The 15,092-nt window shown below is 35.7% G+C and overlaps 1 protein-coding gene across 1 annotated transcript; it reads right to left on the reverse strand.

Moving 5' to 3' along the window:
• Positions 1 to 2,830: 2,830 nt before the first annotated feature.
• On the reverse strand, positions 2,831 to 13,093 carry LOC115963648. Its single transcript, XM_031082739.1, has 3 exons — positions 12,292 to 13,093; positions 11,360 to 11,490; positions 2,831 to 4,123 (listed from the first exon to the last, which is right to left on the reverse strand). Exons 1-3 carry the CDS (start codon positions 12,439 to 12,441, stop codon positions 3,319 to 3,321), a joined length of 1,086 nt encoding a protein of 361 aa, XP_030938599.1. The 5' UTR covers positions 12,442 to 13,093; the 3' UTR covers positions 2,831 to 3,318.
• Positions 13,094 to 15,092: the final 1,999 nt, after the last annotated feature.

Here is a 15,092-nt window from a genome sequence, read left to right on the forward strand (position 1 = left end):
TTTAATTCCCTAAGTTTACACCAGACTTCTTCCCTTTTAGAAACTTCAAGCTGTCCATACATAAAAGTAATAGAAAGGGGGTTACCTCTATTGTCCAACAAATTCGTATGCACCAAATGTTTGGACTCATACTTAATATGAAGCTTCTATCTATCCATCCAAGCTAACAGAAGACCACCACTCATCCCCTCCCTTGGTAATTCCCAACCAACCTCAAAGCCACATTTATCCCATATCTTTTTTCCTCTATCTTTAGGTAAACGAGTCTCCATCAAAAACATTAAATTTGGTTTTGACTCGTGGGCCTTTTTTTCACATTGAAGAACTGTAGAGGATTTGCCTAAGCCTCTACAGTTCCAGCTCAGTATCCTCATGGCACCTAGGGAAGCTATTGAAGGCCAGCTTCCCTTTGCCCATTTGGATTATATTGGGTAGAAGGATTACCCCTCTAAACATCTCCTTGATCCTCGCTTTGGACCTCCCTATTGTCCTCCACATCTTGATCATCCCTATCTCCTTCTCTTTGGAAGAAACCACAAAGGGTCCGTTTGGATATAGCTTATTTTTGCTGAAACTAAAAACTGAAACTAAAAGCACTGTAGTGAAATAATTTTTAAATATGTAAATAGTGCTGTGGGACCTATTTTTAATGAAAAAGTTGCTGAAAAATGTAATTTGTGAGACCCGTGAACAGTGCACAGGTGCATTGTTCATAGTTGACTTGTCAACAATTGCGGGCTGAATAAAAATAAAAAATAAAAAATAAGGAGAGAGAAAACACGTGAAACGCGAAACGCAACCGTGGACGTGGAATCCAAACACGTACAAAATATCCTTTTGCCTGATATTTCTACCCATCCTGCCAAATTCCCTCCTAATTCTCTTCTTGGAAGTACTCCCTTGGACCATTGACCCTGCTGAAGCATTCCACACTACATCTCTCTGGTTGGAATTAAGAGGAAAAGGGTCAGAGTGTGATTCAGAGTGAGTTGGAGACACTAATCCTGGGCTAACCACACTCCTAGTACTATAAGGGCTCATACCAGCCCATTGATTTGTAAGGAAAGTGGGTACTTGGGCTGCAGACACATCACCTTCAGACTGGGCCCGAAGGCCCAATGTCACAATTAATCCTTAAATAGGAAGATAAACACTACCATCACATAACCAAGTATATACTTTGAAAAGCATTCCAAAAAAAATCTATACCTGAATCTATTAATATTTATGCCAAAACTTAATGAAAACGGAATAAAAATAACAAACATAACAGCCCATCTTTTTGTGCTTTCGTTCCTTCTGGTTAGTACAAGTTATCTGGTCCCTTAAACAAATACAAATTCACCTTACCATTAACTGCGTGTAAGAAAAAATTCTATATATATAATACAAATAAAAAAGTGACGCTCTTCTATATGCTTGCATATAGAAGAGCATATTTTTCTAGGAAGAAAAATACGCTCGCCTAAAACTTTTAGGCAAGAAGAAGAAAAATATGCTTGACTAAAAGTTTTAGGCGAGCGTTTCTTAGAAAAATATGCTTGCCTAAAAGTAGAAAAATATGTTGCCTAAAAGTTTTGGGGGCTGCAAAGAATTGTCAGAAAAAGATTGTAGAACAAAGCCAATTAAAGAAAAATATTAAAGAATAATAAGAGAGAAGTCTGATGGACTTGACGACTATTATAAAGCGAGGAGAAAACAAAGAGTCAATTGCCTTGGTTTGACTCTTTGATTATATAGGTGTGCCTTTGACAAATTAGAGAAAAGCAATAGTATACAGTCTGGATTCAGCTGCTGAGAAGCCTGGTTTCTTCATTGTTGCCCCTTCCCATGGTTTGTCAGATAGAGAGAAAGGTAAGAGGTAAAGAAGGGTTTATGGAGGAGGGAGAGAGAGAGCTTATTGGGTAGGAAGTAAAAACTTAACCTAAAATTTTAACTAATAAAAAATTAGGCTTGATGTGGAAAATTGTTGAAGTTTCAAATCCTACCTGACAAGCTTTCAAGAAGTCAAAAAAAAAAGTCAAACACTTAAGTTTTATAGATGTTCCAGTTTCATAGTATATATAGATTAGATTAAATGCAAATATATAAACAATAAACTTTGACTAGTGTCAAATATGAATGGTGTGCAAATCATTGCTTGCCATATGTAGTTGCAAGTTTGCATAATTCTAAATGATTTGGCACCGCATGGAAAACATTAGAAGCTCCAAACATTCCAAGTGGTAAGGCTTAGTATCCGTTTGGATACCAATTATAAAGACAGTGTCCGCATTTTGGCTTTTTTTATTTATTTTTTATTTTTTGAAAACGTACACTATGGGTCCTCTGCAAGAAGAGGAGCGTTTTTTTGCTTTTCTAATGGGGTTCCGTGCACTTTTCATAAGACCCACAAGTATTTTATTAAAAAAAAAAAAATTCAAACTGAGTCTCACAGTACTATTCACATATTTAAAAATTATTTTGCTACAGTGTTTTCAGTTTTCAGCAAAATAAACGGTATCCAAACACACCCTTAGTATAGGCTTCTGCTTTACTAATAAGTAATTATATATGTAATGGTTAAGAGAGCATGGCGTGTATTATATATATAAATTAGATATGGAATAGTTAAGAGTGCATGGCATAGACACAAATTATCTTTAAATACTTCTAGGCAAATGATTTGGTCTGCAATTCACTACCATGAGGACATCGTCTGATAGCCAAGTATATCTAAGGCATTGACTGGTCCCATTTTAACATTTCTGAAATGAAATAATTGGTTAAACTCATTGCTTCTAATCAACCTAATATCACAATAAAGGGAATACGTTAGAAAAATCGCGTCTTGAATAAAAATCAATATACATTCCTTATGAAATAGCCAATAAGTATGCAATGATACAATTGTGATGAAGCGCACTTTTGATAGGGATGCAACATAAATTGACTAGGTTACTACTAGACTCAATTATGTAAAAAATGAGATCAATAATCTACGCTTATATTCCCAGTCCATGTATGGGATTAAAAATTAAAGGGAAAAAAGAATACAAGTTGTTTACCTTTTCCATCACACTTTTTCTATAGCTGTTGCTGCTTCGACTAGAAAAAAGCCACTCTCATAAACGAATGTTTCATCACCAATAGTCGCATTGATATCTAAATAGTGTATTATCTTCCCTCTCCTTCTCAAGTTTTTTTCCCCTTTTCCAATACACTTTGCAGCAATGTGATGTGATTGTATATTGTAATGCCTGGCTGAGAATTTTCAGCACATTAGATTGAAGTAAAGAGGAAACAAATTGGTTCCATGAATGTGCAAAATAAATGATACTAATCAAGGGCAGCTTTGTTCCATCGGCCACTTATTGGCTTGGGTAAACCATCAAAGATTGGTCGGGTGATGGCTGCTGTTGAGAGAGATTGCAAGTCTGATTTTAAACTCCACTTTGACGTTGGCCAAGCAGATGTTGAGTTATTAGTTTCCTGGTCTTTCAGGCTTGATGTGCTTGACGATTTACGAACTGTAGATAGCCCATCAGCTATTATGGAATCTCCCAATCCCACTGGAATAGAATTCAACCATCCTGACTCTGAATCAGAGAATAGTGTCGTTCGGCTTGCTGATTTTGGCCTCATTGCTAGACCTTTACCTGTTGAAGCTGAGAAACCACTGCTTCCACCACTGTTTTCTCCTTTCAACAATCTTTCTGGTGTTCCAGCCCCAGAATCAACCTCAGGCTTTGGACGCCTTCGGACAGGCTTTTCATCAGATTTCTCACCCTCCCCATCTCCAGGTTCAGCAAGATTCCAATGCTCAACCACTTGACCATTCTCAGGCAAGAAACCATTAACTGAATTTCTGGAGTTCTGATGGTGGTTTGAAGGTGGACCAGAAATTGGTGAGGTTTTAAGCAGCAGTTCATCATCAAAGTAATCTGAACTCCCAGTTTTGTAAACTGACATCTCTGTGCCCTCAGCTGTATCCTTGAGATTTGGAGATTGCAGACCATAAAACTTCTGTAAAGTGCTCATGGCTGGAGACACCTGTTGGGGTGTTTTTGATCTTGGCAACTGGAACGATCCCAATATATTAGATTGGCCTAGACGCGATGATGTTTTTTCAGTGCTGTTTCCTCTGCAGTAGAAGTTCATTATCATAATTATTTTTGGTTGCAAATCTAGTCTAGATATCAACGTCAAACTGTGTTACTCTAAAATATACACATCGGAAGTTTTCGACATATTGCAGAATAGGAAGAAACCCAGATATATTTGAACTTTTATACAGAACTTCAAATTCAACAAAAAAGAGCCAGGCTATTTTTGGGAAAAATTGATTTTTATGCTTATGTTACAGGACATGTAAAGCAATAGAGTTGATAGTCAATAAAGTCAGAAGGAAATGCTAAAACCAATTATATATCACATAAAATAACAGTAAAATTTTGGCTAAGATATATCTTCTGTCCCTGTATATTTGGGCAACTTTCAATATCATTCCTGTACAATTTTTTGCGTCACCTTAGTCCTTATTTCTATTTTATTTCAATATTATCCTTTCCGTTAAAATTTGGAAGAAAGTTGTTTGTGGCAAACAGAAATTTACACATTAATTTTGCATAAATGGATAGTTTTGCTTGATGACATGGCACCATGTTAGCTAAGTTGGTGACACATAACCTTTCAAAACTTTTTTCTTTTTTCGTTTCGTTTCTTTTCTTTGCTTTCTCTCTATTTTTTTCTTTTAACCTCTCTCTCTCTCTCTGATGGAGTGGGCCTCGAAGACCAGCCTGGACTTAAAATGGCATGGTGATGTCAACCTCGCCACTACCAAGAGAGGTGAAGGCCGTGACTCAACCAAACACCAAAGTGTGCCTGGCTGGGGATGGAGGACCTCAGGTTGGTTGGTGTGGGTTCATGTGGTGGCTTTGGAGTTGATTTGGGAGGCTTTGTTTGGCTGAGGTGTTACAGGTCTACGATGAATGGATCTCGTGTATTTGGTGAGTGACGCCATGAAGGGATTTGGTGTGGACACTAGAGCAGGGATTTTTCATAGTTGCCATATTGGATCGCCATTTAACATCCCTTATTTCAGACTTTATTGTTTTAGATATTTTCTCATCTTATCAGTTGACATTTTCAAATTTTGAATATGTGCTTTTATTGTGATTGAGAAATTTATGATGTAATTATGCCAGATTGTACTCCCTGGAGCTTCTTAGGAGGTTCCATAAACATTTTGGGTATTGCATTTTGAATACGAGTTTTCTGATTAGAATTGTTTCTCTTGGTGGTGATTCCAAGCACCCTTAGGTGGTGAACCTAGGATTTCCCCTCTAGTTTCTTATTTTCCTGCTTTCCTCAAATGCATTCTGCATCAGGATTTTTGAGGGCACGACAACAATTCAAGGATTTGAGATGCGCAGTTCAGGTTACTTTAGATTAATTCAATGGGTTGGTTTTGGAAATTGAGGAAGCTTGGGTGTTAATCAAGTTGGCGGTGTGAGTCTAAGAGTGGCCATGTGGTGGTGGGGTTGCTGTTATGTATGTGATTGTTTGGCAGTGGGGTTACTTTGTATTCTGGTTTGGGTAGTTTTGTGTCAGGGTGGATTTGGTCGGCGGTTGTAATTGACGTTGTATACAGAGCTTAGGTTCGATTGGGATGTGAATTTGTGGGTATGATTGTTTCCTTGCATGTAGGGTGATGAATTTAAAAAATTTCTTATGAAGACAACAATTTATGGAGGCTTGAGCTCTCACCCTCTCTTTTGTTCTTTCTCATTTTCTTCTTTCATGGAGATAATTTGCAAAATGGTGACTGATGGTTTGATGGGTCGGGAACAGTGTTCTGGTCATGACTGACTGTGTTGTGTATTGATCTGCCATTAGAGAGAGAGAGATGCAGGAGCATCTAAATGGCTGCTCATACCTGCAGAATTGACACAAGGCAGTAGCAGCAGCCAACTACTAATGGCCCGATGCAGCAGCCAAGCTTCAGTAGCAGTCAGCCAGAACATTGAAGCGACCTCTACTATTGGGGTTCAACACCTCCAGCAGCCAACTAGGATTGAGTTAAGGATGTTAACTAATATTCCAGGCCATTTCTGAGCCATTTGGAGGTAACTGGAGAGAGCTTGGAAGGTTGCTAGTCTCTGCTTAGACAGTTAGTTCCACTTAAAATAGTTGGACTTGTACTCAAACAGTGGGCAACAGGCTGTTATTGTAACAGCAGCCAATTGGATCCACTTGTTCTTAGTCAATGTGTTAGCTATTGGTTTAGCATTATTGACCAATCAGATTTAGTCTTGATTTGAGCCAACCCTGTGACTGTTAGTGCAAATAGATTGTATAAGTAGCAATATGGGTTCTCATTTGTAACAAGTTTTTGTTAACTGAATAAAGTAAGCCTTGAGAGCTTTTCTTTGAGAAATTTAGGTAAAAATTTTAACAGTAAGAATAATATTGAAATCAAATAAAAATAAGGACTAAAGTGACACAAAAATGTAGAGGTGCGAAATTGAAATGCACCCAAATGTGTAAGGACTAAAGTATATCTTGGCCTAAAATTTATGATGGTTGGAATGCTTTCAAGGGAAGAAAAAAGTTATAAAGGTTGCTCAAAGTTTCACACGCTGTGGATGATAAACCCATGTCTCAATTATATATGAAAACTAACGCTTGTATGAGAGAATGAAATTAAAGTTTTGAATATAAGGATAAAGTGTGTACATATATGAAGAGTCGAAAGTTAACTAATCATGGTACTATGTTTTGAAGCAACAACAAAGTGGCCAGAAAATTCACTAGCTATCCTAAATCAGAGCCTGACAATTCTTACTGGTCTTACATTGCAGCCACCCGTGTGCATGAGAGAGAGAGAGAGAGAGAGAGAGAGGCCATGGCCTTCAGGCTTATTCATAGATCAGGGAACCTTGATTGGGCAAGAACAGAGAAAACTATATTGCCAACAGTAACTCGCCAGGCAGGGAAACGGATGTTGATTTTGGCAATAATTTTTCAAAAATCCAAGCAAAGGAAATCTTACTACAATAGTGCAGGTGATGTCCACAGAGGTAACCAGTTGTAAAGAAACCAGCATTATGAACCTAAAGTAGTATACTAAAAGAATGGGAAGCATATCTAAGACTCAGAACACCATGTCTAGTGTTATTTGAACAATGAGGCTTTATTTTCTTGAGGGGCATATAGCTATTTAACCACTAGGAACTTTAATGAGCACAAAAGAAAAATATCTTGAAATTTCTCTTGAAGCCCAGTCTAAAGAGGTGATAAGCACAGAACACTAAATTTGTAGTCAAGCTAAGAAGTAACTGTAGAAATGATAGAGATATGCATTAGGTTCTTTTTTTATGATAGGTAATAGATATTTTCATTAAAAAAAGTACATCTTGTTCACAATGATGAACAAACTATACATGAAACAAATAAAAACAAATCAAAGGGAAACATAGATAGATTGAAGGAAATCAAATACAGAAATACATTGCGTAAAATCCCAAATACAAGACCACACAAACAAAGTCCCAACTAGCAAAGACTTCAAAAGATCAATAGATATCTCAACATCCTCAAAAGTAAGGGTATTTTGTTCCCTCCAAATTAGCCACATATTATAGGCTGACACCATATTCCAAACCGAAGAAGAGTATATCCCCAAATAATTCTCCCATGCAAAAGAAGAGAAACAACCATCCTTGGCATCACCCACTGCATTCCAAACATTAGAAAAACTTCACTCCATAAGGCATGTGCGAACTTACAATGAAGCAAAAGATGATCCATTGTTTCTCCATCGCAACGGCATAAGCAACACCAATTAACCAGAGGCACGTTCCTTTTTACAAGGTTATCAATAATGAGAATACTATCCCGAGTTGCTGTCCATAGAAAGACACTGTTCTAAGTACCTTAACACTCCAAATACACTTCCAAGGGAAAGGAATGGTAGGAGGGTTAGATAAAGCACTCCCTCAACCTCCACTCCCCTAATGCAATTGGTTCAATTGTGCAAGTTAGCCTACCTATGAAAAAACCGAGTATTATTATCCCCCTCTTTAATGAACAAGACCTTGAATTTTTTCCTCCAAGAAATCTCCTCCAAAGAAGCTAAATGCACGATATCAGCTTTGATTACTGTTCTTCCAAATCTATCATCTAGAGACAAGACTTGCAGCTCTTCTCTAATTTCAAGACCCAAAAACTCAATAAAAAGAATTTTTTTTCCTAAAAGCCACATCCCCAAACACATGCTTATTCCAATGATTCAAGTCACCTTTCAAAGCCTTCAATTTACAAGCTAAAATCCACAAAACCCTCCACTTTCAGCCACATATTCTCAAATTTATCTTCCCCCTCAACATACCTCCTACCTCCACTAAAATAGGAAAATGATCCAACACCACCCAAGGAAGAGTCTTCTAGGTCACATCCAAAAAATGATCCCCCCAGTCAACTAAAATCAGAGCCCTATCAATTCTGGGCATGGAAGGATTATCAGAATCATGAAACCAAGTGTAGTCGCCCCCCTCCAAAGGCAGGTCAACCAGATTATTTTTCTCAATAAAGCCAGAGAATTTAAACATGGCTGAGCTAAAAGAGTTACAATCAAGTCTCTCTACCAGATATATGATGATGTTGAAATCACCAATCAAACACCGAGCCGAGATCCACCGCAATCTCACAGAATCAAGTTCCACCCACGTCGCATTCCTAGCACTGTCATCAAACGGACAGTACACCCATGAACAAACCCATTCAAAACCATCTACCACCGCCTTCAACAAAATAGAAACAGAAAATCTACCCACAAAATAATCAACTTCCTCCCTCCTGTTCCATGCCAACAAAATACCCCTAGCAGTGTGAATTGCATCCAAAACTGCCCAATCTACAAAAGGGCTGCCCCATAGATTTTTCACAATGGTAGAGTTTGTACAATCCAATTTAGTTTCCTGTAAACAAACAACATCACCATGCCACTCCTTAAGAATATTTTTGACAGCATCCTTCCTATGAAAATTATTTAAATCCTACACATTCCAAGATAGGATTTTTAAATTCATGGATACTGATCTGAGCCCACCCCAATGGATTTCAAACTACCTCTTGAGTTTCTAACAGACTTCCTGTCAAGAGGTTTTGGTGCCTATCCTTTGCTTGAGAGTTTGGGTGAGCACTGAGCACCCAGGTCAGCTTTCACTTCACTGGAATTAGTTGAGCATTCAAGTTTACTACCTAGTCAAGTCCCACATTATTTTAGAAGTGAATAAGATTTGAGACCTAAATTTTCTAAACAGTTACAGTGACAGCTTAGTTTCGCTGCTCACTTTTCACTACACTGGCTTTATGTGCGCAATCAAAGAACCACCATCAGTCAATAAAAGGTCGGCATACATAACATTCCAGATGGTGCATAAAATTTGATTCCTCAATTTTGTCTCAACAAAATTTGGGAACATGCAGGAACATTTCTAAGTTTAGATGAACACAAGACCAAGTATGGTTCTAGTCAATCAAGAACAAGAAAACATATTATTGATTGGCAAGTCATGAACCAAAAATACATCATTAAGTTAAATGTCCACTTTTGAAGCATATATTATATTTTCCTGTAAACAAAATCAATTGTAATTGGGTATTTTTTTAACTGGCTGCTAATTGCTTACCAAACCATAACAAAGAGTACATTTACAGAAACATAAAGGCTAGCTCAAGAAATACAGATTGCAATCTCAAAAGATCAAAGACACAAATGTAAGAGTAAAAAAATATCAGATCGTTGTTTCAAACTCTACTTAGGAATTGTAAATATGTTCATCTTATGGTAGAGTTCATGTCATTATTAATGTCATCCAGATGTCATTATTTAACTAATTGCACAATTTTATTTTATTTTTAAATTTTAGCCAGAATAATGTAACATTTTCCCAAATCAAAAAATATATATGTTCAGGTGCAAGCTTCCAGTACTTGAACTGCTTGTAGTTTTTCCCAGGGGAATATGTCATAAGGGGTTCAAGGAATAATCCTCAAACATGAAGGAGTTCATCAATCAAAAGATATAAGAACAAGTCTTAAACTCAATCATATCTTGAGCAATGTGAAAGGACCATTTTAAAGCTGAAATTGCTGTTTTTCAGATCCTTGACCGAATGGATGACAGCGTAAGAATTATTTTCAATTATAAATTTATTAGATTTAATTTCTCATTGTAATACTTCCTGTGTACATGGGCCACACGCCTCTTTATCTCAACAACACCTTTTATGTTAAAAAAAAAATCTCATTCATTTTTTTTGTTGTTGATAAGTTTGGGGTCTGCTATGTTTGAACTCCTTGCAGTTAGTATGTCACAACCCTGAGTGTGGTGTGTCGTGGGGATTTATGATGCCATATGCTCTCCATGCATTGACTTTTCTTGGGTAATGTAAGTCCTATACTCTCTATTAGCATTGTAAAAAGAATAGCCAATGACCCAATTGGTCTAATGGCACCTCTCTAGGTACTTCCTAGGGGTTGAGGGGCAGGGGGGTAGTAGCTTAGGAGATTTCTAACCATTTAAAAAAAAAAAAGACCAGGCCACGTAAACTTCCATACTATATCTCATTAATTTAAGTATATCATTAACTCATGATCTCTATGATCTCAGTCTTATACAGTCAAAAAGGGACAAATACTAAAATAATTTAGCATCCATTGTACATCAGTTTTGAGATCCCATCACAATCACTAAGAAGCAAGAGTTTTTTTTTTTTTTTTATAGATAAGACCAAGGGTAGATATTTAGCCTTTGTACACCAACACCAGTGTCAGGGGCTCTCCAAAAGTGTAGGTATGGAGCATGGCAATGTATAATACTAAAATGAACATATCCAACTATTGTGCACTTGGCTTTGTAAGCAAATGCACAATTATAAGAAGAACAATTCATTGCCTCCAACAATGAAAAAAACGGTTATAATAAGGCACTCTATAGTGTTGTCTATGCATCGATAAACACAAAGAAGACAAAAATATTAATTTTTTGTAATGTCTTAAACATATATATGCAATAAGAAAGCAAATTGTTGGAAATATGGATGCTACAAGAATGAAGTGTCATAAACTCAAGGGCAAGTAAATTGATGAATGCATAATAAAGTGAGAGGAAGAAGAAGCCATCATGGCATTGTATACTAGTGGACACAAGACATGCTAGAGCAAATCCTAGACCAAAAAAAAAAAAAAAAACACATTTTTCTTTTATTTATTTTTATAAGTAACTCCTTGCAGACTAAAGGCTAACAATGGGATGATAATAAGCTCGACTATAAGTAAAAATAGTTATTTGTAGAGATGAAGTATATCATACCCTTGAGAAGCAGACCCATTAGACAAATTGGGAGATGGTGGATGTCTTCCTGGTAATGGTATTTGTAATGTCTTCAAAGCAAACATTTGAAGATCTGTTGCCAAGCCATTCATCCTTTTAATGTCAGCTACCTAACTCATTAAAAATAGAGATCCATTAGAAGAAAGAAAGGCCAATATCTCATAATCAGCTCAAGGGCAATAATTCATTTGAGATGACATGTCCTAGGTAAACTTGATAGCCCATTCATACAATTATACTATGAAGGTGATTTAAATGCATAAAAGGTAGTACTTAGTACTCAATGCTCTCATTTTAGAGTGCTAATTTAGTTTAAAAAGACAACCAAAATTAAATGATGTCCATTGGTTTCAGATGACTAATTATTCATACCAATAATTAACAACACATATTTTTTTGAGTAGTAAGTTACATACACACTCTTGGGCCTTGAATCCATCCTATTATAAAGGGAGAAGGAAGTGCCATTTGAGCGTTTTTTTTTTGGTTTTTTGGAAGCTAAACTGGCACCTTCTAGTGTTTCTAATGGAGATATCAGAGCAGAAAGAACTATGCGACTAAGAGATTGATGAATGTGAGGTTAGAAACGGAACGGAACACTAGGAATTTAACTAACTAAGATTTGGTAATTTATACATACATAGTTTACCCATGCCATGCCATATGGAGTAAACGGCATTTGGAGTAAGCTTTTGTGGGTGTAAGTAGTAACACAAAGAAGATTAGTTAATTTTGCCATTCATCATGCAATCTTAAATTAATTACGTCTTGTTCCATACATGATACACACGAAAGACGATCTTAATCAACAAAATTATTTGCCTAGTGTCAGTGTATTTGACTCAATTTTACATAAAAGCAAAGAAAGGAAAATGAGTGCTTATTCTAGTTTTAGAAAGAAAGAGAAATACCTCGACGCCGTACTTAATGGCGACACCGGCGAGGGTATCGAACTTGGACACTTGGTGCTCTATATATTTATAACTATAATTCACACCTTCTCCTCCTCCTCCTCCTCCGCTTCCGCTACTTCTCCTCCGTCCATTTGCAGACGGAGACATTTCCTTCTTCTTCTTCTTCTTCGGCCCACCCAAAACCCACACAACAACGATCTAATCTAATTACTATGTCACAATTGACCCTCCCCGAATTCCCAGATCGATACGTAATATATATTTTTTATTATACAGATGAAAAGTTGAATGGGTGCTTTTTTTTGGAAGAGATCGGAAAATTCAAAACTAGGAATTGGGACTCTATGAAATTTTTTTTTTAATAAAAAAAAGAGAGAAGAAATTTTCTTTTTTCTTTTTTTTCTTTTTTTTTTGAAACTGAAGAGAAAAGAAATTGGCAAATAGGAAGGAAATGATTTGAAATTGGAATCTAGTAATAGTAGTACACGATAAGCTTCATTTCTCTACCAATGAAGACTTCAACTAGACTAAATTTTTTTTACAACCCAATTATATTGATGATGATTTAAAAAATAGAGTCAAAAAAAAAAAAGTCAAAAGGAATGAGCGTGTTAGTATAATAGTGACAAAATATTAAAAAAAATAAAAATAAAAATAAACAAAAAGGAGTAGAGAGTTTGGCTGGTTCCGACTACCGACACCAGCACCGACACAGGCAGGCCAGCATTGTGATTTGTGAGTGTTACTCAATCACTCACATTGACATACAGTCATCATCATACATATGGGAAAAGGAGGAATATGACTGATCTCTTGCTTTCTTTAAAAACCCTCCCCTGTTGCTACAACTTACAGCTTATAACTTGTGTAATTTTGTTTTTTTTTTTTTTAGTCATGGCCACGGTCACAATCACAATCACAATCACAATCACAATCACATGGTTATTCCATGCGTTCCTCAACGCGCCTCACATCACATGTTACTACTTGTCACAATATTTTTGCATCTCATCTAAATTAACCGATACTATCTAAGGCTTTCAGACAGCTCAATTGATAAAGTCTCTAATGGTTGAATAAGAGATTTGAGATTCAATTCCCACCTACACTAAAAACTGGTTGGTGTTTTGGTTTGATAATAAAGAGCTATCATCAGAAGCGAACGTCATAAGTTGAAAGTCTCTCTCCAAAAAAAAAAAACAAAAACAAATATTGTCCAATAAATAAATATTCTTTTATAAAATCTATCTCAACTTTTAATTAATAAAATCATCTATCATTCATTCATTACTCATTAGTCATGGGGGATTTGGAGCGTAACCGCCATTTGAACATCATCCTAAGCTCTTGTTTAGGAGGAGAGAATGGAATGGAAAGGAATGAAAAGAATAATTTTATAATATTCTTCTCTTCATTTGGGAGTTTTAATAGAGGGAATGAAAAATTCATTTGCTGGTTTGGGAGTTTAAGTGGGAGTGGGAATGGAATGAGTAAGAGAAAATACTCATTCATCTCTATTCCCTTAAAACCTCAAATTTTCATTCCCCCCGAAATTGGGAGGAATGTGAGGGAATGAAATTAGATTTAATGGATTTTTTACTAAAATTCCCAAAATACCCCTATATATTCAACCATTTATTTTAAAATAAGGATTTAATAGTAATATTGTCATAAAATGATTTTATTATATTCCCTCTATATTACTCCCAAACAAGATTACTTACATTCCATTCTTTTTCATTCATTTCTATTTCTTTATTTTAAAACATCTAATCAAGGTTATTTATTTAATTCCATTCATTTCTTTTACTTAAGTACATTTCATTCATTTCCATTCCTTTATGATCATCCCATTCCATTCCCTTATGAATTCTCAAACGAAGCCTAAGTTTAATCTATTGTACTACTACTCTATGGGATTTTCTAATCAATAATGCATGCATTTTCGACCTTCAAATACCAACTTTCACACATGTTCTATCTTAACTTATTTGCGATGGTCCTAATTAACACATATTTGCAATGACTACACCCCTCATTAACACACATTTTAGTCACAATAATTAACCAACTTCAGCTAAATGCTAACCCTTTTTTTTATATAATTTTTCACTCATTTATTAATATGATTGTTTGTATGCTTCAAAATCCTTTGCAAGTGTCCATAATCTAGCAAATTCTGTCTGCAATGAAATTATGGTTCGCTGCCATGAAATTCAAAATTTAATTAAACTACACAATTCGAAGGGTTACCCACTTAACTCAATTATTATGTTTGCCACAACTTTTAGGTTTTACCATTGGGCTTCTATCATGGCAGCATAGTTAGTAAAATATGGTATGTGTTTAATATGGTAAGTATACAGGCAGGTATAATTCAGCATTTAAAAAAAAAAAACTATGTTTCAAAAGCTCAACATAAAAATACGAAAACGGAAAAGGAACAATATATGTATGGTATGAGTATATTATGTTTACCTTTAAAAAATTTGTAACAAAAATACATAAATATTTAACTTATATTTTTTGGAAATAACAACAATAATCTTTGTGTCATTACCCCTTAACTCCAGTCAAGTGTGATTTAATCTTTAGAATACCCCAACAAAATTTTTTTAGGAGTAATATTAGGGATGTTACAAATTTTATTGCATAGGTCTTAAAAACTAATGTGCCATTAAAAGTATTTAAAAAAAAATACTACAAGTTTTACTACAGAAAACTTTGGGTAAATTGCAAATTACACCATTGAATTTTTGGGTTGATTGAATTTTACACCCCAAAGTTTCATAAACTTG

This window comes from Quercus lobata, chromosome 10, assembly GCF_001633185.2.
Source record: "Quercus lobata isolate SW786 chromosome 10, ValleyOak3.0 Primary Assembly, whole genome shotgun sequence".
In the NCBI taxonomy this organism is placed as follows: Eukaryota; Viridiplantae; Streptophyta; class Magnoliopsida; order Fagales; family Fagaceae; genus Quercus; species Quercus lobata.